Raw genomic sequence first — 27,531 nt, 5'->3', positions numbered from 1 at the left:
TAGGCAAAATAAACATAGTATAAATGGCAATCTTACTACAAAAGCACTCTACAGATTCAATGCACTGCCCATCAAAATCCCAGAAAAATTCTTCACAGACCTCGAAAGAACGGTACTCAATTTCACATGGAAAAGAAAATATCCCAGGATAGCCAAAACAATCCTGTGCAATAAAAGAACTTGGGGAGGCATCACAATTCCTGACTTCAAACTTTACTACAGAGCTACAATACTGAAAACAGCCTGATATTGGCAAAAGAACAGACAGAAGATGAATGAACCAAACCAAAGAACCAGATATTAATCCATACACCTTTGAACACCTGATTTCTGACAAAGCAAAAAATATCAAATGGAAAAAAGAAAGCATATTTAACAAATGATGCTGGAATGACTGGATATCAACGTGTAGAAGAATAAAAATAGACCCATACCTATCACCATGCACAAAACTCAACTCCAAATGGATCAAAGACCTCAACATGGAGCCAGCCTCATTGAAATTTATAGAAGAGAAAGTGGGAAGTACACATGAACACAAGGGCACAGGAGACCACTTCCTAAATATAACACCAGCATCACAGACACTGAAAGAAACAATTAATAAATTAGACCTCCTGAAACTGAAAATCTTCTGTAAAGCAAAGGAGATGGTCAACAGGACAAAACAACAGCCTACAGAATGGGAAAAGATCATCACTAACCCCACATCAGAGGTCTGATCTCCAAAGTAGACAAAGAACTCAAGAAATGGGTCGTCAAAAGAACAAATAATCTAATTTTAAAAAATGGAGCACAGACCTAAACAGAGAACTCGCAACAGAGGAATCTAAAAGGGCTGAAAGACACTTAAGGAAATGTTCAACATCTTTAGTCATCAGAGAATTGCAAAACAACTCTGAGATTCTGTCTTATACCAGTAAGAATGGCCAAGATCAGAAACACTGATCACAACTTATGCTGGAGAGATTGTGGGGAAAAGGGAACACTTCTGCATTGCTGGTGGGAATTCAAGGGGTACAACCTCTTTGGATATCAGTGTTGCGATTTCACAGAAAAGTAGGAAACAACTTTCCTCAAGACCCAATAATACCACTTTTGGGTATATAACCAAAGGATGCTCAAAAATGCACAAGGACATGTGCTCAACTATGTTCATAGCAGCTTTGTTTGTCATAGCCAGAGCCTGGAAACAACCTAAATGTTCTTTGACCAAAGAATGGATAAGGAAAATGTGGTACATTTACACAATGGAGTACTACACAGCAAAAAAAAATGACAGCTTGAATATTGCAGGAAAATGGATATAGCTAGAAAATATTATTTTGAGTGAGGTAACCAAGACACAGAAAGAAAACTGACACATATACTCACTTATAGGTGGTTTTTAAAAATAAAGCAAAGAAAACTAGCCTACAAACCACAATCCCAGAGAACTTAGACAACAATGAGGACATTAGGAGGGACTTACATAGATATAATGTACATGGGAAATAGAGAAAGACAGGATCTCCTGACTAAATTGGCAGCATAGGGACAATGGGGGAGTGTTAAATGGGGTACTGAAAAGACAGAAAGGGGAGTAAAGAGCAATGTAGAACTCAAAAAATTCAATAAAAAAATACATTCCTAAAAATGTCATTTGGTCATAAAAATATTAGAAAACCCATTAGCACAGACAATGAGAGCAACAATGAATAAATGGCACCGCCAGAAACTGAGAAGCTTCTGTAAAGCAAATGATACTCTCATTAAGACAAAAAGGCATCCTACTGAATGGGAGAAGATTTCACCAACCCCATATTAGACAAAGGACTGATCTCCAAAATATACAATGAACGGAAAAAACTAGACACTAGCCGGGCGATGGTGGCGCATGCCTTTAATCCCAGCACTCGGGAGGCAGAGGCAGCCAGATCTCTGTGAGTTCAAGACCAGCCTGGTCTACAGAGCTAGTTCCAGGACAGGCTCCAAATCCACAGAGAAATCCTGTCTCGAAAAACCAAAAAACAAAACAAAAAAAACCTAGACACTAAAATTCTAATTAACCCAATTTAAAAATGGGGAGCTGAATTGAACAGAGAATTCTCAACAGAAGAAGTTCAAATGGCCAAAAGACACTTAAGGTCATGTTCAACTTCCTTAGTGATCATGGAAATGCAAATCAAAAAACTTTGAGATACTATCTTACACCTGTCAGAATGGCTAAAATCAAAAACATCAATGATAGCCTTTGCTTGAAAGCATGTGGAGGAAGGGGAATGCTCGCTCATCCACTGCTGGTGGGAATGCAAACGTGTGACACCATTTTGGAAATCAGTGTGGTGGTTTCTCAGGAAATTCAGAATTAACCTACCTCAGGATCCAGCAATACCACTCTTGGGAATATATCCAAGAGATGCCCAATCATGCTACAAAAGCATTTGTTCGACTATGTTTATAGCAGCACTGTTTGTAATAACTAGAACCTGGAAATAACCTTGATGCCCCTCAATGGAAGAATGGATAAAATGTGAAATATATATATATATATATATATATATATATGAGTACTACTTAGTGGGAAAAAAATGACATCTTGAATTTTGCATGCAAATGGATGGAAATAGAAAACACTATCCTGAGTGAGATAACCCAGACCCAAAAACATGAATTTGGTACGTACTCACTCATTTGTGGACTCTAGCCATAAACAAAGCATACTAAGCCTATAGTTCACAAGCCTAGAGAAGCCAAATAACAAGGTGAACCCAAAGAAAAACACATATAAGTCATCCTGGAAATTGGAAGCAAAAAAGATTTCCAGGCAACAGTTGTGAGCATGGGGCTGGGGGTAGGGGTGGGGGTGAAGTTGGCAGAAGGGGAAAGGGGAAGAGAGAAGGGAGAAGGGAAGGACTGGCAAGAGCTTGGGGGAGGGGGAGGATGGAGATGGAGGAAGGGCCCATATAGGAGCAGGGAAGAAGATAACTACATTAAGGAATGCATTTTAGGGTTGGCAAGAGACTTGCCTCTAGAGGAGATCCCAGGTGTTCATGGGGATGTCCCCAGCTAGGTCCTTGGACAGCAGAGGCAAAGGTGCCTGAACTGTCCTTGCCCCACTATCACACTGATGTGAGATCAGTCTATCACACTGATCTCGAATATCACCATAGAATCTTCCTTCGGCCACGATGGATGGAGATAGAGACAGAGACCCTCATCAGAACAACGGACTGAGCTCCCAAGGTCCAGTTGAAGGGCAGAAGGAGGGAGAACATGAGCAAAGAAGTCAGGACCGCGAGGGTTTGGTCCACCCACTGAACCCGTTCTAATGGGAGCTCACCAAATCCATGTGGACCGGGTATGAATGAGCACGTGATCAAACCGGACTCTCTGAATGTGGCTGACAATGGGGGCTGACTGAGAAGCCATTGTTAAAGGCACTGGGACTTGTTTTATGGCATGTTCTGGCTTTTTGGGACCCTAGTCTATTTGGATGCACAGCTCCCTAGGCCTGGATGTCGGGGGGGGGGGGGGGCTTGGACTTCCCACACGACGGGGTTCCCTGCCCTCTCTCAAGCAGGGAGAAGGAGGGAGGAGGTAGATTGGGGAGTGGGAAGGGATTTGCTGCAGCCTCTAAGCCATGGCTTGCACTGTTCTCACTATCTGGAATATTTTCATTTTTCCTACACTTGTAGTTGATCTGTCTCTTCTGGTTCTGTTTGCACACACCACATGCTTTCTGTCTCACGAAGGGGGCAGCTACTGACCTATAAGCCTGTGAGTGAGCCCAACCCCAGAGAGATAATCTGTTAGGTGCTTTGTATGGGCTACAGCTTTAGATATCTCCTTTGTATTTACATCTCTACTTCAGAATCAGGAATGGTTTTAGAATTAGACAGTGTCAATCCTTCTCTAAATCCAAGCAGAACGTTAAAAGAATAACTCTAAACTTCTGTCTCATATCAACAGCCTTCTGCTATGGGACAGAAAGAAGATAGATTTTAAAGGAACATTTTACTTTCCTTCATGCCCATTTTGTCTATATCTTATATTTCACTAAAAATATGTCTACATGAATAATATTTACATTTTCAACAATGAACAGCTTCCAAGAAGAAGACATTGGAGCTTCACAATGTCTCTACCTGATTGATATGAAAGCATGATGCTAATAGCACTATGAGACCGACTTATGGGTACAAGCTGCAGATATGGTGCACCTTCTTACAATGTTCTGGCCACAATTCCAAATTAGAACTTCAGAACAACCCTATCAAATACTTAGAAATCATTTTACTTTTATAATATCCCATAGAAAGAACATCTGGAAGCAATTCCAGAAGATGCCATCCCCTCTCCCAACAAAGGTTGTTTTCATGGTTAGGGACAACATTTAAGAGTTGATTATTACTCATATAGGGTTGGGTGAAATTATGTATACCCAGAGATCTCAAAAAAAGATGGAAAATTGAATGGGATAATAGGAAGATTACTTACTCACACTACTAATAATAGTTTGTAATAGAAGGAATACTTGTGAACTATTATTTTTGGATAATTTACATTGGTATAGACTTTTCTTTGATACAAATTCAAATTATACTTATCAGATAGAATATTTCTATTTTTGTTTAGAGTGTTTGTAACACCTATGCAAAGTTATTTTGTCAGATTGTATCTATGCATGATTCTACCTGTTTAAAACATTTTGTTTATTGACACAATTTTATGAGATATTTATCATATTGCATTATATAATTCTACCTCTGATCAAGATACTTCTACATGGTTTATATTTTGAGATCATTTTCCTGCTTTACTGCATAGCTGATTAAAGATTTTTTATATTCTGATAAGAAGTCTTAATCTTCAACATTGTAATGAGACTTTAGTTGATTGCTCAGGCAGTCAGTTGTCTCTGTCATCTACTACACTTTTTGCGGGCTGCTGGACTTCACTACCTGCCTACTCAAGTAATATTAATGCTCTTCTCAGGCCTTTGATGGGGCTGAAGATAAGATAATCATACTTACTAATCATCCTCTTGTGATCTAGCCAAGCCATTTCTACAAGACATGAATTCCTTAGGATAGAATACTTATCAAAACATTAGTAGATATTCCTTCCTTAATATTGATTATGCTTATAACTCTAACTTTATATTTGACATCTGTTTCTTGTATACATAGTTTTGTATTGAGTTGGGAATTTCTTTTTTTCTTTTTTTGGTTTTTTGAGACAGGGTTTCTCTGTGGTTTTGGAGCCTGTCCTGGAACTAGCTCTTGTAGACCAGGCTGACCTTGAACTCACAGAGGTCCGCCTGCCTCTGCCTCCCAAGTTCTGGGATTAAAGGCGTGCGCCACCACCACCCTGCCAAGTTTGGAATTTCTTATTTAAGCAAAAGGGTTAGGTGCTGGGAGAGCTTCTTCAGTCAATAGCCTGTAAGATACCACTCCACTTGGGCATGGTCTTGTACATTATAAATCAATCTGTAAACTGTGTGGTCACTTTCTTAAATTCAGCTCTTGATTCTGGCTGCTAGATTCATTGGATACAACATCCATTGCCCTGGGGCTGGAGATATGGCTCAGTGGTTAAGAGCACTGACTGCTCTTCCAGAGGACCTGGGTCCAATTCCCAGCACCCACATGGTAGCTCACAACTGTCTGAAGATCCAGTTGCAGGGGATCTGACACCTTCACACATAAAAATAAACTTAAATATATCATAAAAATATTTTTTTAAAAAAAAAAAGATCCATTGCCCAGTAGGTGCTCAACTGACCTATAAAAGCCCAAGATATTCTTATACTCTAACTTGGTATTTTCAAAAGTTAAAGATTCAATTAGTACTCACATAGTTCAGGGTCTGTCACTCTGACTTGTACAACCATCAAAATTCATAATTAAAACATGAACTCCGTGTTTAATGGTGAATTTAGAATGAATGCAGCTATATTAAGTAAAATCAAACACTTCTCTCTCTCATGTGTGTGTGATCATAGGTTTGGAAACATGGGGAGATATGGTATACACCTTCAATTTTCTTTTGGAAAATATGTGTGGATTGCTTTTACTTAAATGTCACAAATCAGTTTGCCTTGGAAAGAGGAAATATTTTATTCAGCTACAAAATTAAGCATATTTCAGCTATTCATTTTGTAATTTGTATAATTCACCCATGAACTGCTGTTTGCCAAGGATTTTTTAACTATCTTTTATTCAACTACTCTCCCTTCCAGTCCCCTTTCCCTTTCCCATGATCCACACGTTCCTAATTTACTAAGATCTTGTCTTTGTCTAGGTCTATATAGAATAGATTTATGTATATCTCTTTGTTTCCATTTTGTTGTATATGTTCTTTGAGAATTGTAGACTGGTTGTCCTCTGTTTTATATTTATTTATTTATTTTTAAAAAAATATTTATTTATTATGTATACAATATTCTGTCTGTATGTCTGCAGGCCAGAAGAGGGCATCAGACCTCATTACAGATGGTTGTGAGCCACCATGTGGTTGCCGGGAATTGAACTCAGGACCTTTGGAAGAGCAGGCAATGCTCTTAACCACTGAGCCATCCCTCCAGCCCTGTTTTATATTTAAACGCCACTTAGGAGTGAGTACATTTATATTTTTCTCTCTGGGTCTGGGTTAACTCACTCTTATCTTTTCTATATCCAAAAATTTGCCCATAAATTTGAAGATGTAATTGTCTTTATCCATGTTAATTTCTTTGTCCATTCTTCAGTGGAAGGGATGTTTTTAGGTGCTGGTTGTGAACAAATAATATTGCTGTGAACATAGTTGACCACTAGTCCTTGTAGTATGCCTGAGTATCCATTAGGTACATATCAAAAGTGGTATTGCTGGGTTTTAAGATAGGTTGTTTCCTAATTTTCTTACTTTATAATTTTTGGTTTTCCAAGACACGGTTTCTCTGTAGATTTGGAGCCTGTCCTGGAACTAGCTCTTGTAGACCGGGCTGGCCTTGAAGTCAGAGGGGTCTGTCTCTGCCTCCCAAGTGCAGGGATTAAAGGCATGCCTCACAACCAGGCAGTTGGCTTTTGAATTTTCTGAGAAAACACCGTATCAAAGTGGCTGACTCAATTTGCACCCCCATCAGCAATGGAGGAGTGTTCCCTTAACCCCACATCCTCTCCACATTAAGTTGTCACCAATGTTTTTGATTTTGGCTATTATTACAGATATGAGGGAATTTTAGAGTTGTTCTGATTTTCATTTCTCTAATCGCTAAGGAGTTTGGAAATATCACTAAGTGTCTCTCAGTAATTTTAGATTTATAAGTTGAAAGTTGTTTATGTCTGTACTCCATTTAATATTGGATAATTTATTCTTTTGATGACAATTTCTTTTATTTCTTTATATGTTTTAAAGATCAGTCCTCTGTCCAATGTGGGGTAGGTGAAGATCTTTTCCCATACTATAGGCTGCCTTTTTTGTATTTCTGATCATGTCTTTGGTTCACAGAAACTTTTGTTTCAAAAGGTCTCATTTATTAATTATTTCTCTCAGTGTCTGTGCTGCTGGGGTTATAATTTGAAAGTGGTCTCTTTTGCCAGTGTGTTCAAGTATACTTCCTATGTCTTTTATGTGGCTTAGTGTGTTTGGCTTTCTGCTATGGTCTTTGATCCATTTGGACTTGAGTTTTATTCATGATGATAGATGTGGATCTACTTTCATTCTTCCCCACATTGATATTCAGTTATGCCAGCATCATGTTGAATATGCTTTCTTTTTCCATCATATATTGTTTTGGTTCTTTGACAAAATTCAGGTGTAGTAGGTGAGTGGATTGATATCCGATTCTTAGAATCAGTTTCAGTGGTCCTCCTGTCTGTTTTTGTGCCAATACCAGGCTCTTTTCAGTACTGTAGCTCTGTAGTAGATTTAAGTCAGGGAATGTGATGACTCCAGAAATTATTTTTTGCATACAGTTGTTTTGCATATCCTGCATTTTTTTTGCCTTACTATATGAAGTTGAGTATTTTTATTTTGAGGTCTGTGAAGAATTTTTCTGATGTTTACATGGGAATGGCATTGAACCTGTAGATTGTTTTTGGAAAGGTTTTCATTTATACTATCTTGATTTCTACCTAACAGGGGCAAGGGACATCTACCCATTCTCCGGTGTCTTCTTCAGTTGTTTTCTTCAAAGTTTTAATGTTCATTTCCTACAGTACTTTCACTTCTTTAGTAAGTTATTTCATAATATTTTATATTATTTCTGGCTATGGTTAATGGTGATATTTCCATAATATATTAATTCTAGCCAACTTTTTCAAAAAATATTCCTTGTAACCACCTTCTATCTACCTTCCTGATGACCATTCCCAATCTTCTGATAACCATAATTATACCCCAACTTCTAAGGGAACTTTTAAACAAAACATACAAGTAAACGTATGAGAGATTTGACTCTTCAAGCCTCTCGTATTTCAGTTAATGGTATCCTTTGGGCTTAAAAACATCATTGAATTTTATGATTTTATGGTTCTGGTTTGAGAGCCAAATTGGGTTTCTTTCACAGGCCGTTTTTTAATGTTTTGGCTGTCTTCAGGGACATTTTTTTTACCGAGTTCTAGATTCAGTGATAAGGTGCTTTTCTTTGGCTCTGGTTTCAGGCCCAATGTTAGAATACCCTTGCTGTAACCCATAATACTTCATAAAAGGTTTTATGAAATACAATCCTGGTTTAAAATAGAATAATTAGAGGTATCATGATGCTTAAACAGATTGTGGACAGTATCAAATTTTTCTCTACACAATAGCTGCTTTTGGTTAACTGACTGTAAGTGGCTTAAGATCTTAAAGAATAATTTAAAATGAGCCCCTAGCTTTTTCCTCAGGTCCAAAACATTATGATAATATGCACAAGCTTTATCAGATTGATTACACACAAAGTCTTACCCTCATATGAAGCAAAAACAATATGACACTGAATTAGTTTATAGAGTTTCACTACAGTATGATGTTTTCTCATGTTTTTGAAGAATAAAGACATTAACTTCAGAGTTTCTCCACAGGTAGGCTCATATTATGTATTTGGAGATGATTCAAGGAGCTGCCGGCCACAGCTGGCCTCAAATGGGGCCAAGGAAGATCCTCTATTAATCAATGACCTTCCTCCATCATTTCCCCTTTATCTGTTTAAACAAGTAGGAAAGGCTTTCACTTTAACATGGTAAAATTACATATAACAAAACAGTTACAATTAAGAATTACAATATTTACATCTATTTTATCTTTATCATAACTAAGGAAAACTATAACTATTCTTCAACTCCATGAAAGACTCCAGAAAGATACAATATTAGCTGGACGGTGAGAAATAAGCAACTTAGAAAACTCTAGAAATCACAGAGACATCTCACTTCCTGGACAGTCACCCAAAGTTTCTCTGTACAGTTGGGGCATCCATCTTCGGCCTACAGTGCCATAGTTTCCAGCAGACATTTCAATGAAGCAGGAAATTTCAAAGGCAGTTCAGTCACTATCTGCTGTGTCCTGCAGAATGTCTCACAGACTCTTTCATGAATCAGGAACTCCGAATGATCATCTCACCTTTAGGCAAGTTCAGCAGTCCTCTCTCTGAGGATTTTCTGTGTCCAGTTTATGCAGTAGTCCAGGCAAGAGCAGTTTCTTGCCCAAATGGCTATCAAACTCCATAAGGAGCCTCTTCGATGCCCATCTTCCTCTTGAAGCAGCTGATGTTGCCAGGAGCAGATGTGTCTCATTGCCATGCAAAACCCTAAGTTATTAAAATATTTTAAATGCCATATGCTGCAGTCTTTGAAAGATATGAAGAATGCCTATCTAAAATATATCTATGCACATCTAAAAAATCTAACATGACTACAAACTTGACTATTATAGATGAATATCTATTAACAACCTATATACATTACATTTTTAAATAAACTACACAATCACAATACCTTAATCAATATCAGAAATATATACACAAATAACAAAATTGACCTTAAATTAGTATCAGTAAAGCAAGATTCATTTCAATCCAAATTATTTATATCTATATTATATCACCCTTTTTATGTAAAAAAACATTTATAAACAATATTTGGGAATATGGGCGTAGTTATTTCTCTCCAAACTGATTCCTGCTGTATAGGGGCGCTGTTAATCAGGTCTTTGAGGGTATAACCTGTGTGCTAGATTTGTCTCAGTTTGCAGATAATTAATTTTCTGAAGGTGTTCACAGCAACCTTTCAGAAGGGCGCGGTCTATTATACCATATTAGAATAGAAGCAATCCATATGGTCTAATCCTGTGAAAACAAAAGAAGAATCTCTTTTCCAAAGTATCATATCCTTAGATCCAAATTCTGAGGTCAAGGTATTTTCAAAATATCTATCTTGGATTAGTTCACCAGCATTTATAAACAATTATCTTTTAGCAGATGTTGCTCTTTCCTCACCATTAAAACAATTCAAAGAGCACAATAGCGTAGAGTATCAAGATTCTCTGTGTATTTTCCATCTTTGTGCGGTTTTACTTTAACCTCTATTTCATTTATTTTTACTTTTATTTTATATTCTCTGTATATCTTTGTCCTGGAATAACTCTGTAGAGAAGGCTGTCCTTGAACTCTCAGAGATCTGCCTGTCTCTGCCTCCCAGGCATTGGGATTAAAGGTGTGTGCTACCACACCTTGAAGTCACAGAAGTCAATCTCCCTAGGCCTCCCAAGTGTTGGGATTAAAGGTGTGTACTACCACAACCAAACACTCTCTTTCCTTTTTTTTTTTACTTTAAGAACTTTAACTTTTAGCCTGCATATATTCTTAACACACTGTAAATCATTTAAAGGTTTTCTTTGTTTTTGAATCTCTCTTTACTATATATCTCCCTCTTTTTTTCTGACCACACGAGCTTTTAAACTACTGAGCAATATGGGCAGGATTAAAGCCGTGGCATTGGCGGCTAGATCCAGCCTTAGCTTTCAGCTTCATGGTGGAGGTACCAGCTGTAGCCATGTTTGTTGCCACAAGTCTATGGCATTTCAAGGTCCCTTCCAGCAAGCAAGCTGAAGCATTCTGCTCCCAGACCACACTCAGTCAGCTGCCTGCCTGAAAGAGTCAGAGTCTGCCCTGGCAGGACAGCCCAGAAGGGGGCATTTTAAAATGGCACTTTTTAGCCGGGCGGTGGTGGCGCACGCCTTTAATCCCAGCACTCGGGAGGCAGAGGCAGGTGGATCTCTGTGAGTTCGAGGCCAGCCTGGTCTACAAGAGTTAGTTCCAGGAGAGGCTCCAAAACCACAGAGAAACCCTGTCTCGAAAAACCAAAAAAAAAAAAAAAAAATGGCACTTTTTTTCCTGCTACTGCTGAAAACAAACATGCATTCAGTTGGCTTTCATCAACACCATTTAAGTGTTTCTTGGCAGGACCTCTTAAGAGCTGCAGGGTTTTGCAGCTAAAGCTCAGTCAGGAAGCCTCTCTTAGATGAGAGTGCTTGCTTGCCTCTAGCAAGCAAAGCAGAAGGAGAAATTGCTGCTACCAAGAAAACATGCTTTACTCTATTCTTTCCCAAGCTTTCCCAGGCTTTATGTGGAAGCAGTTGTCCACATGGGCACCATTCTGTTGAAGGAGCTGTGGGCCGCTTTCTGCCACCTAGGTCCCAGCTGCCTGGCTAGCTTATGCCCCAAAATAACATCACACAAATTGTATAAATTAAAACACTGCTTGGCCCATATTATATCTAGCCTCTTCTAGGCTAATTGTCACGTATTAATTTAGCCCATTTCTAATCTGTGTAGCACCAAGAGGTGCGCTTACCGGGAAAGATTCTGCATGTCTGCCCTGGTGGCAGGCTGCATCACATCTTCCCCAGACAGGAGAGGAAATGACGTCTGCTTCACTTCCCTCTTCCTCCCGGCATTCTGTCTACTTCACCCACCTAAGGGCTGGCCTATCAAATGGGCCAAGGAAGTTTCTTGATTAACCAATGAACTTCCTCCTCCTACCACAAATTCCATTCATCAATATCTCAACAGTAGGTGTGATTTTATACCTTCCAAGAGTACATGGGTTCTGTAAAGGCCTTACCACACTGATTTCACTCATAAGGTTTCTTTCTAGTGTGCATTCTTTTATGAATGTGAAGACTAGTTTCATATTCAAATGTCTTAACACACTGATTGGATTCATAGGGTTTCTATCCAGTATGTGATCTTTTATGCCTTTGAAGTAGACTATGATGTGCAAAGGCCTTGCCACACTGACTGCATTCATAGGGTTTCTCTCCAGTGTGTATTGCTTTATGTATTTGAAGACCACCAAGTTTGGCAAATGCCTTACCACACTGACTGCATTCATAGGGTTTCTCTCCAGTATGTGTTCTTTTATGCAACTTAAGATAATAATGACGTGCAAAGGCCGTAGCACACTGATTACATTCATAGGGTTTCTCTCCAGTATGTGTTCTTATATGCAATTTAAGATGATCATGACGTGCAAAGGCCTTAGTACAGTGATTACATTCATAGGGTTTCTCTCCAGTATGTGTTCTTTTATGCTTTTGAAGAGCACTGTTGTCAGCAAAGGCCTTAGCACAGTGATTACATTCATAGGGTTTCTCTCCAGTATGTGTTCTTTTATGTTTTTGAAGAGCACTGTTTTCAGCAAAGGCCTTAGCACACTGATTACATTCATAAGGTTTCTCTCCAGTATGTGTTCTTTTATGCAATTGAAGTTGATAATGACGTGCAAAGGGCTTACCACACTGATTACATTCATAAGGTTTCTCTCCAGTATGTGTTCTTTCATGCAATTGAAGATGACTGTGACGTGCAAAGGCCTTACCACACTGATTACATTCATAGGGTTTCTCTCCAGTATGTGCTCTTTTATGCAATTGAAGGTAACTATGATGTTCAAAGTTCTTAGCACACTGATTACATTCATAGGGTTCCTCTCCAGAATGTGTTCTTTTATGTTTTTGAAGAGTACTGTTGTCAGCAAAGGCCTTAGCACACTGATTACATTCATGGAGTTTCACTCCAGTATGTGTTCCTTTATGAGTTTGAAGAACACTGTATTGAGTAAAGTCTTTACCACACTTATTATATTCATAGGATTTCTCTCCAGTATGTGTTCTTTTATGCCTTTGAAGATGATTGGGATGAACAAAGGTTTTATCACATTGCTTAATTTTCGAGCATTTTTCTCCGGTATGTGTTTTTTCATTCCTTAGAAGATGAGTGTTATAAGACAAGGCTTTAGCACAGTGAGAATATATGGAAAATGTCGCTCCAGTTTGATTTCTTTCAATCCTGCAAGGATAATTTACACATGTAAAAGTTTCACCCCATTCAATGCACTGTTAAGCCTCATATCTATATGAATTAACTTCATATTTTTTCCAATTGTAAAAAGGAATCAAACATTATGGTTTTATAACTATGTTTTTAATCATGTTTTGTTCACCCAGTAGGGGTAATTTTGCATCTCAAAAAATATTTGTGATGGTAATTTCCTTTGTGCCACGGTTTACCTTTTCATCTATACCTATATTTTTCTATTATATTTTTTTACATTTTTGAAGAGAACTGCATACACTGAGTGCTTTACCAACTTTACTACATTTATAAATTTTACTATATTGTGAATCATTATACATTTGCTAAGTGAACTAAGACACCTAAAAATATTTGCACAGACCTAGAACTCATCGTGGTTTTTTTATAATGTGAGGTTATGTATTCACAATGATGGTAGAAAATGAATTAACGTTGTATTCTTGGATCAAATTCAACAAGTATACTCTACATAGGAACTACATTTTATCTTCTTAATTGTTCTTAAGGAGAGCTATGCTAAATATTTCCATATCCCTATGCCCATACTCTTGTGTCAAGAGTAACATATGATATATATAGGAAAGGAAGAATAGTCAATAAATGATTTCCACATTGAATCCTCATGGTTTGACTTTCTGTTCCTCACAGACTTGTGGTATAGATATTAATGTTTCTCCACAACATCCTTGATTCCAATAGCTGCTTTCATTAAACTTAACACAGCCACAAAAACTATATGAGAAATACAAGTCTTACCATGGGCTATTGATTTAGCAGAATGTTTTGCAGCTATATTCATCATCACTGAAATGTGTGTACATTTTCTGTCATGAGTAGCAAGAAACAAATGGAGAGGTAGATGTATAATATAGCGCTCATGGTTAATGGTAAAATCTGTTTAGTCATTGCTTCCTTGACTTTTTCTTAAATGAATGCCTTGCAAACGGAATTCACATACAGGAAATTGAACTATATGGATTTGTGAGAATTTAATAACCATCAATGCATTTAAAGCTGTGCTTATTTACAATGTTGTTTTGTTTAAAAGTGTCATAACACATTACAAACTCATCAGAGGCACATTGTTATAAACTTGCATAAGAAAATTACCTTGCATGCCTTCTACACCATTGACGATGTTCTTCAGTGTTATGGTCTTCCCTAATGTATCCTAAAATACAGTAACAGAATATGTATGTTATATTATTTAAAATTGTGCAATAATTAGCTTACTATCCTAAGAACTATGACTGTGTTATTCACCTCATTCTCCTTTCTAAATCAAATCACAAAACAACAACATAAACCAAAGAAAAGTTGTCATCATATTTTGAAACATGAAAGAAATTTATTTTTACCAATAGTTGTGAGGTTCCTGTAGGTCTCCAGCATCACATCTTTGTAGAGATTCTTCTGGGAAGCATCCAGCAAATCCCACTCTTCCTTACTGAAGTTGATATGCACATCATCATAGGTCACTGCCTTCAAAAATATACCACACATGTGTACAATGTAAGCATGACAGTAGCAACATTGGAATGCATACTTCTTTGAAAGTATAGTTGTATTATTCTGGTGTTATCCAGTCTTGTTCCATGACATAGACAGTCACTTTAGAATGAAATTTTAAAGGAGATAAAATTTTATTTCTGTACCCTTTGTACCACCTTATAAGAGAAATATCTATTCATAGGGAGAGAAAAACAGAAAAGACCATAAGTACATTGTGTGCATGAGAATATTGTATGAAAAATTACCGACTATAGAAAGGAAAAAAAGATGGACAAAGTGGGTGTATTGAAGTATTGTGCCTTTAAGCACAACACTCAGAAAACAGAGGCGGGAATGTTTGACTCTGAGTAGAATGTCAGTCAAGTCTAAGCAATCAGGTCCAGGAGAGGTGGAAATACACATTGAGACACTGTTTCCATTGCAAACCGGAATGAAACAAACAATGGGATAGAAAGAACTGAAAGACTTTTATTCAACTTCCCACAAAGAATTGTTTTCACTCCAGTTAATGACTCAGAATACTCAGGCAGTATTAATGTTATGAATACATGGCATCTTGGCAATCAGAGTGATGCCCTCTGCCAATTTTTAAAATTCAAGAAATTATGAAGCTAAGCACAGCAGCATATACTTGACATAAAAAATACCTGCATTCTAGCACTATCATCTAATAACATAAAAACAAATAGAGCCAGGAATGATGCCTCCCATTAGTTACAGGAATTGAGAGCCACACAGTTACTAAGATACGCAAACGAAACAATTAAAACAGCACGTTACCAAACTCCTGAGGACTGAATAACAACTGTTTCTGCTATATTTTATGTGATTTAGAGATCGAGCCTATAAGGATGTTAATAGCATTTCAGTATAAGTAGGAAGCTGGCTGATTAATGTCAAGCACAACACAGTAGATTTATTTTTCTTTTTATTTTTTGGTTTTTCCAGACAGGGTTCCTCTGTGGCTTTGGAGCCTGTCCTGGAGCTAGCTCGGTAGACCAGGCTGGTCTCGAACTCACAGAGATCTGCCTGCCTCTGCCTCCCGAGTGCTGGGATTAAAGGCGTGCGACATCATCGACCAGCTAACACAGTAGATTTAAATGTCAGGAAATTACTTGAGGGTATTGAGATTCATTGGATACAATGAGGACTTTTATACAGAAGGGCTTCTTCTCCTACTAAAGATCCACAGAAAATTGAAAGAAAACCACTATGGAGAGAAACTTGTTCAAATACATGATCTTTTCTGGGAGGTTGTTCATTCAGCCAAGTACATTGTGAACCCGGTTACTATTAGTTCATGGTCAACAATGGAAAAAATGCATTTAGTCATTTCAATGATTCCCATTTAATGTTGCTTGAAGAAGGATGCTTTAAAGAAATACAACACCAGCTCAGAATTGAGAAATAAATGTATACTTATTTAGGGATGGACTCAAATCAGAATCTTTTTTTTTTTTTTTTTTTTGGTTTTTCGAGACAGGGTTTCTCTGTGGCTTTGGAGCCTGTCCTGGAACTAGCTTTGTAGACCAGGCTGGTCTCGAACTCACAGAGATCCGCCTGCCTCTGCCTCCCGAGTGCTGGGATTAAAGGCGTGCGCCACCATCGCCCGGCTCAAATCAGAATCTTATGCTTGAACAGAGATCAGAATCTGAATTACACAGCCAGAAAAGAGGCCAAACTCATGCTCTACATTGGCAAGTATAGTATAAGATGCCACGCCACAATGGGCAAAAATCACTAGCTGTAATTCTTTCTACAGCATCTCCCCCTTTTGTATAAATAAGAGAGTTTTTAAGCACAATACAAAATTATATACAATAAGAACAATATATTCAACAATTTTCCCATCCTAACTAGTTTAATTCTTGTTTAATAAATAATTTGGACAAGTCACGAGAGAAAAGTAACTACAACTACCTAGTTTTCAACCCCATTGAATCTGAGAAGGGAAATATTACTTGAGTAAGCAGGAAGTGCAATCAAGCAACTTTTCAAAATGTGCAACAGGGCAGGAGAGAAGGCTCAGAGGTTAAGAGCACTGACAGCTCTTCCAGAGGTCCTAAGTTCAATTGCCAGCAACCACATGGTGGCTCAGAGTCATCTATGGTGAGATCTGGTGCCCTCTTCTGGCAAGCATACATGGAAGGAATGTTGTATACATAATAAATAAATAAATCTTTTTAAAAAACAAAATGCAACAAATTACAGAGATAACTGGCTACCTGGGCAATTATGCAAAGTCTCATTTGCAACATTGAAGGGACCAACTTTTGCTATGACCTGGATTAACTGACAGATCATTTTCAGAGGTAGGAAAATTTTCAAAACCATCTTACCCTGTCTTGTCAAGATTTAACAGACTTGTTTATCCATATTCAGACACCATCTATCTTTTCAGTAGTTGAGGCATGAGCAGGTTTTTGCCCAAAAGACAGTTTTGCCAAGAAAAAAACAAGCTCCACGAGGAGTGCTTTTGGTGCTCAACATTCTCTGGGGGAATAGATCCATGCTACCAGGAGCAATAGTGCCTCACTTCAAGAGAACTCTAAGTTAGTTAAATGCCATATTCTACAGTTCTTTGAAGTGGTTGAAGATTACCTATATATGCAGAATATAATCTCTACTTATCTAAAGAACCTGATTATTCTAACTATAAGTATGACAAACATAGATGACTATTGATCTATAATTTTAATACCTATAACTTAAAGACTAAGATTTCATATGAGAACATTATATAATATTGCAAGAAATGAGGATAATGACCTCAAAATGTAAATAATGTATAGGTATCTTGATCAGTGGTAGAAATGTGCTTTGCAATATGAAAAATATATATCAATATATAAAATATTTTAAGGAGAGGTAGAAGCATGAATGCATATAATATTCAATATGACTTAACATTATATCAATATAAGAATCTATACAAATGGCCGGGCGGTGGTAGCGTATGCCTTTAATCCCAGCACTCGCGAGGCAGAGTCAGGAGGATCTCTGTGAGTTTGAGGACAGCCTGGTCTACAAGTGCTAGTTCCAGGATAGGAACCAAAAGCCACGGAGAAACCCTGTCTCGAAAAGTCAAAAAAATAAAAATAAAATAAAAAAAAAGAATCTATACAAATGCAATTGCATATAAATTATAACTCACAAGCATTCACTCTATTACTCACTATTATTAGTGTGTGTAAGCTCACACTAATCTATTATTTCATCCAATTTTTGCACTTTTTTTAAAAAGAGATCCCTGAGCCTTTAAAATTTCCCCTCCAGCCAGGCGGTGGTGGTGCATGCCTTTAATCCCAGCACTTGGGAGGCAGAGGCAGGTGGATCTCTGTCAGTTTGAGACCAGCCTGGTCTATAAGAGCTAGTTCCAGGACAGGCTAAAAAACCACAGAGCAACCCTGTCTCAAAAAACCAAAAAAATTAAAAATAAAATTTCCCCTCCAACCCACAATCCTGTGACAATTATAACCAACCCCTAAATGATGTCCCTAACCCTGAGGACAAACTTTGTTGGGAGAGGAGAGAAAGTCTTTTAGAATTACTTCCAGCTGTCATGGGGGCGATGTTCTTTCTTTGGGATCCTGTCAAAGTAAAATGATGGTTAAGTTCCAATATTACTGTCTGGTATAATTGCAAATAGTCTGACTATTTGGTAATGTTTTTCTGAGCTTCCTATAAGAAGGTCAATCCAGAACATTGTAAAAAGGGTACCATTTCAGCTAACTAAGATGGAACCATCTTGAGCATCTGGTACTCAAAACAGATCTTATAGTAGTGCTATTATCATCCTGATGTAATGATATCAACCAGGTTGACTTGTTGTGGGGCCCCATCTTCTTCCTGGAAATTTAAAAATTACTGCAGGAAAATCCATTGTTCATCGTGGAAAACTTGAGCATTATTTATATAGACATATACAAACATACATATTCAATGCCATGTACAATAGAGACAAAAATAGATAAGAGAATTGAAAATTTTTCTGAGTTCTTTTTTCTTTTGATCCCATGCTCCTGACATGAGACAGAAACTCTAAATTATTTTTAACAACATGCTTGGATTTATAGAGGGAGATAGCCAATTTCCACCACTATATACTCATAAATATACATCCACCTAAAAAAAGGCACCCGATGAAATGATAGGATAAAAGTGTAGATTACTGAATCTGCTCTAAAAAGAATAAAGTGGCCTATGCATGTATGATGAGATAAAAGGGTAGATCATTGAAATTAATTTTAAAAGTAACTACTTATTTATACATTTTACATTGATATAGATATGGATGCTTCCTTTTGATACAAACATGACATTATTTTTGTTAAAACATACTGTCTATGATATTATATTCTTACTCAATATATTTTACCTAATACCATTCACTTAACCATGCAATGAAAATTTCTAGTCCTCCAAAGTTTTATCATAAACAAATTAGGATATAAAGTACTGCAGGTTAGTAGTTTGTTACTTATTATAATTGAAATTATAATCAAGGTAGGTATGTTTTCAACATTATACAGAATTTTATTAGATGATTCAAATGAACATACTTTAGAGAAAATGTTTGCTGAAGTAAAGCAAACTTTGTCTCCTTGGGGATTAAAAATATACAGAATATTCTGAAAATATACAAAAAGGAGATTCTATTAATTATTCAGCATGTAAAATACTTTTACAAAAATTTGAGGCCTAAATTTAAAAATTAGAAGGGATTATTTGTGAAATCTTAATAATTTCCGGAAATTGCTGCAAGGCATTTACCATCTATAGTCCACTATTTGGGTAAAAAATTCAAAACAGTAATTAGAACCAAACTATGAAAGGTGACAAAGATTTAAATAGTCAAAGAAAATTGTCATCTAAAGTGGAGAAAAAAATTGGTTTAGTGGAAATAAAATTATAGGACGCACATACGGATGGTATGGATCTCAAGTTTGATTACATTCAAGACATTTTTCTTGATACAGGGTTTCTCTGTAGCCTTGGAACGTCTACTGGAAGTAGCTCTTGTAGACCAGGCTGGCCTCAAATTCCACCTGCCTCTGCCATCCAAGTGCTGGGATTAAAGGCATGAGCCACCACCTCATGGTTTTCATTCTAGGCATTTTAACCTCTATGCATTCCCCTATAGGAATTTTACTGCAGGGGAAAGATATTATTTTAAAATCAATATTTTTACCATATAAACAGACAAAAAGCTATAAAGTTATGTGGAAAAAATCTGCATTGATATTAAAAAGAAAATTGAAAATTCATCTATTAGCAAGAATTGACCAAGGTTAAATTATATGAATAACATCTGCGTCAGCCAAGAGAAAAAGCATTTGCCCAGCTGAAAGAGTGCATTTTTTCTATTAAGATTTGGGCAAGTGCAGGCCAGCCAAGGGCACTCCTTGTTAGTGATTAGAAGCTGCTTAGCTGAGTCAGATAATGCACAGGTTTGAGCTGCCTCCAAGCACAGTGCAGGGAGGTGGGGAGCTGACTGTACTGCTTTTTGTTCTGCCTTTTGACTATGTTTAGTATATATGCTGGCTGAGAAATAAACTCAGGCTGCTTTCTATTGACCTTTCATCCTCTAGGTCTAACCTATGATTCTGTCTTCATTTCTCTTAATCTGACTTTTACTAAGCCTCAGCATCCCCTCCAAGGGAAGCCCTAGGTGAATTTTGCTAGACTGATTAAATGGGGTATCCTATCTCTGTAAGTCCACAGACTGAATGTTGTTTCTACAAAACACTCAATCCTCAGCTCCTCTCTCGTACCACCTTATATTCCTCTCTCTGTCCAGACATGTCACTTCCTATCTGCAACTCCTTAGTGATAGGATTAAAGATATGAGACACCAGCATTTGACTCTACAACAAACTAGTGTGACTACTGGGATTAAAGCTATGTGTCAGCCTTGCCTGTGGTGTAAGGCTGGCCATGGCATCTGTTTTACTTTATGATCTTCAGGCAAGTTTTATTATTAAAATATAAATGAAAAAATAAAATTAAATAATTAAAAGCAAGCATCTGAGATCAAGAAGAGAAATGTAGAACTGCTTATCACCAAAGAGTATAAGAAATATTCTGAGTGGCTGGAGAGATGGCTCAGTGGTTAAGAGCATTGCCTGCTCTTCCAACGGTCCTGAGTTCAATTCCCAGCAACCACATGGTGGCTCACAACCATCTGGAATGAGACAAACATAAATATATATATACATATACATATATATGTTTCTTAAAGAAGAATTGTATATGTGTGTGTGTGTTTCTTAAAGAAGACCTGTATATATGTGTGTGTGTGTCTGTGTGTGTGTATGTGTGTGTTTCTTAAAGAAGTATTGTAAGATTCTAATCAAAATCAATTCCCGAGAAATCACTGGCCATCATGCATCCTGTACACTCCTGTTCCCTCCTTTTTTTTTTTGGTTTTTCGAGTACAGACAGGGTTTCTCTGTGGTTTTGGAGCCTGTCCTGGAACTAACTCTTGTAGACCAGGCTGGTCCCGAACTCACAGAGATCCGCCTGCCTCTGCCTCCCAAGTGCTGGGATTAAAGGTGTGTGCCACCACTGCCCAGCTCCTGTTCTCTCCTTTACCAATAATAGAAAATGAGTTGACTGTTTCACCAAAATTTACAATATTCTCTGTAAGTCTTCTGATATTTTTACTTTACAGAAAATGGTTTTGATTACTAAAAGCATCTCATTCTCCTATGATAATGAAAATGATGTCTGTTAGGATCACTACCATGCTTTTTCCTACAATTGGTGATTGAATCCAAGTCTGCATCACAGTGAGGAAATAAAATCTTTTTCAATGGAATTTCAAGAGAACAGATTTTTAAAGAACAGTGTACATGTAAAGCAACTTGCTTTACTCCAACTGCTCTATAAGTTCCAAGCACTTTTGAAAATATGGTTACTGAAATTTTTGTGTGTTTGTGCATGACAGAGCATATCATACACACACAGACACATACAACACAAACAGGTGACATACAGAAAGGAGGGTTGCTGAATTGGGAATATTAGGGATTTGTTAAATGTAGGCCCATATTTCTGTATAGTGTAGCAGCCAAGCATAATAGCCATAGGCCAGGTATGAGCTGATCACGAAGCTCATCAGACAAGCTGTCTCTGCATAACAATAGCAAGAATGTATAGTTCCTTTCTTCTTTTGTTAGAAATGTAGATCTCCTGAGGAGAGGTGTTGGCTGAAACTGGTCAGGATGTTTGGTGCCTATTTCTTGGAAATTTGGAGGAATTCTTTTGTTATTTTTTTGTTGTTTTTTCTTTTTCGAACAGGGTTTCTCGGTGGTTTTGGTTCCCACCTGGAACTAGCTCTTGCAGACCAGGCTGGTCTAGAACTCACAAAGATCCACCTGCCTCTGCCTCCCAAGTGCTGGGATTAAAGGCATGCACCACCACTGCCTGGCTTGGAGGAAGTCTTATAGAGATGCTAATTTATGGCCTGCTAGACAGCTAGCATACACTTAGGTGAGGACCTGACTAAAAGCCCATTCACCTGGTTGCCTAGGAGACAGCCTAATGTGTTTTCCCACTCAATAAGGTGTTTGGATAATAAACAAAAAGAGATCTTCCAGAGATCTTGCCCTACAAGGATGACCCTGTAAATTTCATCTGATCATTCCTAGTGACTCCATTACAGTCCAGTTAGGGCAAATAATTATCTGTGTTGGACCCTCACGGGCTTCAACAATTATCCTATCAACTAGCATGTAGGTATCTGAATTCAGGTCATCCACAAAAAGAATATGTGCTGAGCCTCCTGCCCAGACACAAAAAAGCTTTTATCCAGTAAGTCAAGTCTTTCTTAGATTAATAAAAACAAAAAAAACAAAACATAAAAAAAAAATAAGACCCTAATGAAGACGATCTATAAAAACTATGATGTTGTGTATGATAAGTTTTTACCATTAAATGAATACAAATAGCTTTGCCCAACAATTTATAACTGGACAACTGATAACAAACCAATATTCACAGTGGAAACACTCAGAAAGCTCAAGGAATTATGTATTGTTTATACCAACACTTAAGTAGCAAAGATTCAAACATGAAGATAGCAACAACTGGAAAAGATAGAAATGCCTGGAAATGGAAAGACGCAGGCATCAAAGATGAATACAAGCAGTCTTTTAACATAAACTTTCCAAAACACAATAATGACCTGATAAAATTAGAAATTTTCTTAATAAAATTGATGAAGGTCCATTATTTTAAAGATAACCAATAATATATTTAGATTACAGTCAGATTACAGAAAAAGTAGTATACATATATATACATAATTATATATAAATAAAAATATACATAAATACACATAAATAAAAATTTATACATAAATAATTATACATAAATAAAAAATTTACATAAATAAAAATACATAAATAAAAAATGTGCACAATTTTGTGAAAGAATTAAGGGGAAGGATATAAAAAGGCAAAAGCAGATGCAGAAATGTATAATCAACTTTTAATCAAAAGACCAAAGAAAACTTAGGCAAGGAAAAGTGTGGTCTTCACCAATGTTACCCAGCTACCTTTGATTATATGTGTACAGAAATTAAATGAACACAAACTGCAAAACTTTCACAAAGTTATCTCAAAGTAACACTTAAACTGTTGTTTCTGGATGGGTGGTGGTGGCACATGCCTTTAATCCCAGCACTCTGGAGGCAGAGACAGGTGGATCTCTGTGAGTTCGAGGCCAGCCTGGTCTAAAGAGCTAGTTCCAGGACAGGCTCCAAAGCCGCAGAGAAACCCTGTCTCGAAAAACCAAAAAAAATAAATAAATAAAATAAAATAAACAACAACAAAACTGTTGTTTCTGACCTCCAATTAGTGATACGTCTTCCAAAGACAGAAACCTCATGATATAGTTGCTCTCTTTGCAAACAGAGGAAGGAGATCTATTGTGATGGATCCCCAGCCCCTTGTGTTTTCTTCTGGTTTCAGATAAATGCTGCTCCACTGATGCCCAATCCCAAACAACCCAGAAAAATGATTTAAGGAGCAGTGGGGGAAGCAGGTGGTTGGAGATTCGTGCCTGAGCAGTGGGCCCGGGGACTTTGGGGAGCCTGAGAGGGAGAGAGCCAGGGGTGCAGGGGACCATGGGAACAGCATTCCCAAAGAGCACTGGTCCTGTGCCCCCTCTCCAGGTTCTGGGCACACCTGGGGACTCCCTGGCAGCCAGAAGCAGGAAGAGCAAATACTACTTAAGGTGAACCCCACGGATAGGTCCCAGATATTGAGGGCCCAGAGCTAGAAGTGATCAAAGCTTCAGGGAGTCAGGGAGATAGAGGAAGAGGATGAGAAGTTAAAGGAGCTACAAAATGAGGTAGAGAAGCAGATGAAGAAGAGTACAACCCCAAGTAATGCTGGCTCAGTGATCTCATCTCTTGAGGAAAAGATGGAGGCTGATGCCAGTTCCATCTATGTTGGCAATGTGGACCATGGTGCAACAGCAGAAGAGCTGTAAGCTCACTTTCATGGATGTGGTCCAGTCAACCGTGTTACTACAGTCTGTGTCAAATTCAGTGGCCCTGCCAAAGGGTTTGTATATATAGAATTTTTAGACAAAGAGTCAGTGAGGACTTCCCTGGCTTTAGATGATTCCCAGTTTAGAGGGAGACAGATCAAGGTGATTCCCATCAGCACAACAGATGGGTTTCCAATGTGCCCAATACTGTGCATGAACTGCCAATTACAGCAGCTCACAGTCTTGATTCTGGGATCAAAAAAAAAAGAGTTAAAAGAAAAGAAATAAAAACAGAAGATGGAAAAATATTTTTTAAAAAAGATATACTGTGGAAGGGAGAGAATCCCATAACTAAGTGAGGAGGGACCTACTCTGTGTAGTAGGCCAGGCCCAGGGACTGGGGCAGTGGTGACATGTTCCCTCTGGAGATTCAATATAGACACTTCTCAAATGTGCAACCTGCTCCCTGTTTGCCTGATCCACCTCATTCTCTTTGGGCCTGCTCAAGGGAAGGTGGGCATGGGTGGTTGGAGGGCAGTTTTTCAACCAGAGCTCTGGAGGGCACCAATCTGTTCAGCTTGTTTCCTTCCCTCATCTTCTCCCTGCCTTTTGCAGACCCTGCCTGCCTTCTACTGTCCTTTCAGGTCTAGGCAAAGTCTGCTTTTCTTTCCGAGGGGCTCCTGCTCCAAGATTGTCTGGTGAACTATTGTTTGCTTTTTTATTTTTCTGTCTTGAGTGTCTTTCTTTGCAGGTTTTTGTAGCAGAAAGAACTCACTCCAGGGGATTCAGTGTGAATTACACTTTCCCTTGGAGAAATACACTACTTTGTTTCGGGAAGTTTTGCAGTGTATTTTTGTTGTTGTTGTTGTTGTTCAAGGAGGAGGAAGCTGGATTTTGTTTATTTTTTTAAACTCATTTAAAAGTAAAGGGTTTAGGCTGGGCGTTGTTGGTGCATGCCTTTAATCCCAGCACTCAGGAGGCAGAGGCAGACCGATTTCTGTGAGTTCGAGACCAGCCTGGTCTACAAGAGCTAGTTCCAGGAAAGGCTCCAAAACCAGAGAAACCCTGTCTTGAAAAACCAAAAAAAAAAAAGGGATGGTTTTTTTTTAAAAAACTGTGTCATGAATAAACTTGTTTATGTAAAGAAAGAAATATGATTTAAAATTTATTTTCTCCTACATGGATTATGGTCCAAGATGTGAATTATGCTCTATCTACCTGCCCAACACAATGCACTCCTGAGAAATGTCTGCAGATCAGAAACTCCTTTGTCCCCTTGACCTAAGCTTCACTGGATCACACCTTTGCAGCTAGTGGCAGGATTACATTAAAAGCATTCTAATCATGCATCACTAGAAGATCAATATCATCATTTCCTACCAGTTCCTAAACTATTTGTAATCTTTATAACACAAATCTGAAATTGCAATGCAATACTGACAACTTCTGGAATCTAGATCTTTAGTTTTCTAATCTCTCTTCCCACTGCACACCTAGAACAGTGTCCATGGGTATACTCTGGACAATCAGCATCATATCCTGAATTTCCAGAGACTCCCCTGCCCCAATAAATTCATATACAGGGAGGCTCAGAGGATAAGGGCCACTGCCAACATGAACCACATGGACCAACATAACTACAGTCTTGTCATGATCAGTCCATGTTATAGCAGAAATGACAGTTCAACAGACCTGAACACCCAACACTCACCACGGTATAGCTTGTGATCTTCCTTACTACTCCTTACAGCAGAGGCAGAAGAAAATCATGGAAAGAACCCACAAACTGTCTGCCACTAGTACTCCTGATTTCTAACCCTTCCCAAAATTCCTCACAGGCTATGGCCACCCAGCTGGGCCTCACAATATGAGCAGCTCCTCTATCAGAGATCAAATGACTCAGACAGAACAGTCCTTCCAGTTCTGCCCTCCCAGCCCAGCAGACAGGGACCTAGTTTAGAAAGACTGTATTTAGTACACCTTATTCCACTCTCCTACACCACATCCTGTTTCTCATCCAAAGCACAGGGTCCTTTCTGTGCACATTCCATTGTACACTAACTTTCCAGTGCAGCCATCCCACTGCCTCAGAGATGGCAAATCCTCCAGACAAACACAGGTCACATTCATAAAGTAACCACTGTTCCTGTGTAACTGTGTTTATTTTGTAACTGTTGTTAGACAAAAACAGACCATGAATTAGAAAACAATCAGGATCATGTTGGGGCTTGGAGGGAGCAAAGACAATGTGAATATGTTGTACTTTTAATCTCAAAAAATTATTTTGAAAAGTTGAAACAGGCTTTATGACCCTGTGCTCCAGAGACTAGGGATTTGTATTAGAGCACAATATATATTTCTCATGTATTTTCCCTAAAGATAAAGATCTTATTCCAGAAAAGTAATGGTCCTCTTAAGCAGGGACACAACATTTTACCCAGATCATCTATTTTGGATAAACTACTGTAAATATCACACATTAGGTTTCAAGATAAGGTCAGTCCATACACAGATTGCCATTGTCTGTGGACTGCTAACAATGGTCAATCAGGATAACAATACAGCATCACAATTGACTACCTGATTCCACATAAGTAATCTCAGTGGAAAGGGGAAAGCTCTCACCCTCAGGCTAACCTCTCACTTCCTGTACTGTGTCTCCACCAGCTACAAAGTTTTCAATGAGTTCAATTCTTATAACAATCCCTCTAGATTTCAATGTTCCCAGTAAAAGTCAGAAAGATCAACAGACACTCATTAACTGCTCTATTTTTCTTTCTAACTGACTAGTGAAGGACAAACCTGGAAGGAGTTGCAGGACTGTTCTCCCAGAACTGGGCAGCAGAGGCAGAATTAGGTGTTCAAAATAATTCTCAATTTTTTTTCGAGATAGCGTTTCTCTGTAGATTTGGTGACTATCCTGGAACTAGCTCTTGTAGACCAGGCTGGCCTCGAACTCCCAGAGATCTGCCTGCCTCTGCCTCCCAAGGGCTGGGATTAAAGGTGTGCGCCACCACTGCCCGGCAAAATAATTGTCAATTACACAGCATGAGGCAAGCTTAAAGTATAGGAGACATTGATCTACATAGAAATCAACATAACTAGAAGAAATGAAATGAAACTATTAATGACTTAGAAACTTTGGATAACAGAAACAAATAGAGATAAAAGCAGCAATACACTTAAGGAAAGTATTTGAGCCA

General features: G+C 38.0%; 2 protein-coding genes and 1 pseudogene across 2 annotated transcripts in view; 2 read left to right on the top strand and 1 right to left on the bottom strand.

The window, feature by feature from the left end:
• The window catches only part of LOC142840066 (uncharacterized), a 188,001-nt gene that overhangs the window by 18,656 nt on the left and 141,814 nt on the right, over nt 1-27,531 (top strand). The gene's annotated exons all lie outside the window — the stretch shown is intronic.
• The window catches only part of LOC142839958 (uncharacterized), a 63,727-nt gene continuing 48,370 nt past the window's right edge, over nt 12,175-27,531 (bottom strand). The window contains exon 5 of the mRNA XM_075956395.1: nt 12,175-12,900. Within this exon, the coding sequence (XP_075812510.1) occupies nt 12,175-12,900 (726 nt within the window). The remainder of the gene's footprint in view (nt 12,901-27,531) is intronic.
• LOC142840018 (polyadenylate-binding protein 2 pseudogene) lies at nt 13,132-24,602 on the top strand (annotated as a pseudogene).

Source organism: Microtus pennsylvanicus, chromosome 22 (assembly GCF_037038515.1).
Source record: "Microtus pennsylvanicus isolate mMicPen1 chromosome 22, mMicPen1.hap1, whole genome shotgun sequence".
Classification (NCBI taxonomy): Eukaryota; Metazoa; Chordata; class Mammalia; order Rodentia; family Cricetidae; genus Microtus; species Microtus pennsylvanicus.
This window is presented reverse-complemented; position numbering and strand designations above follow the sequence as displayed.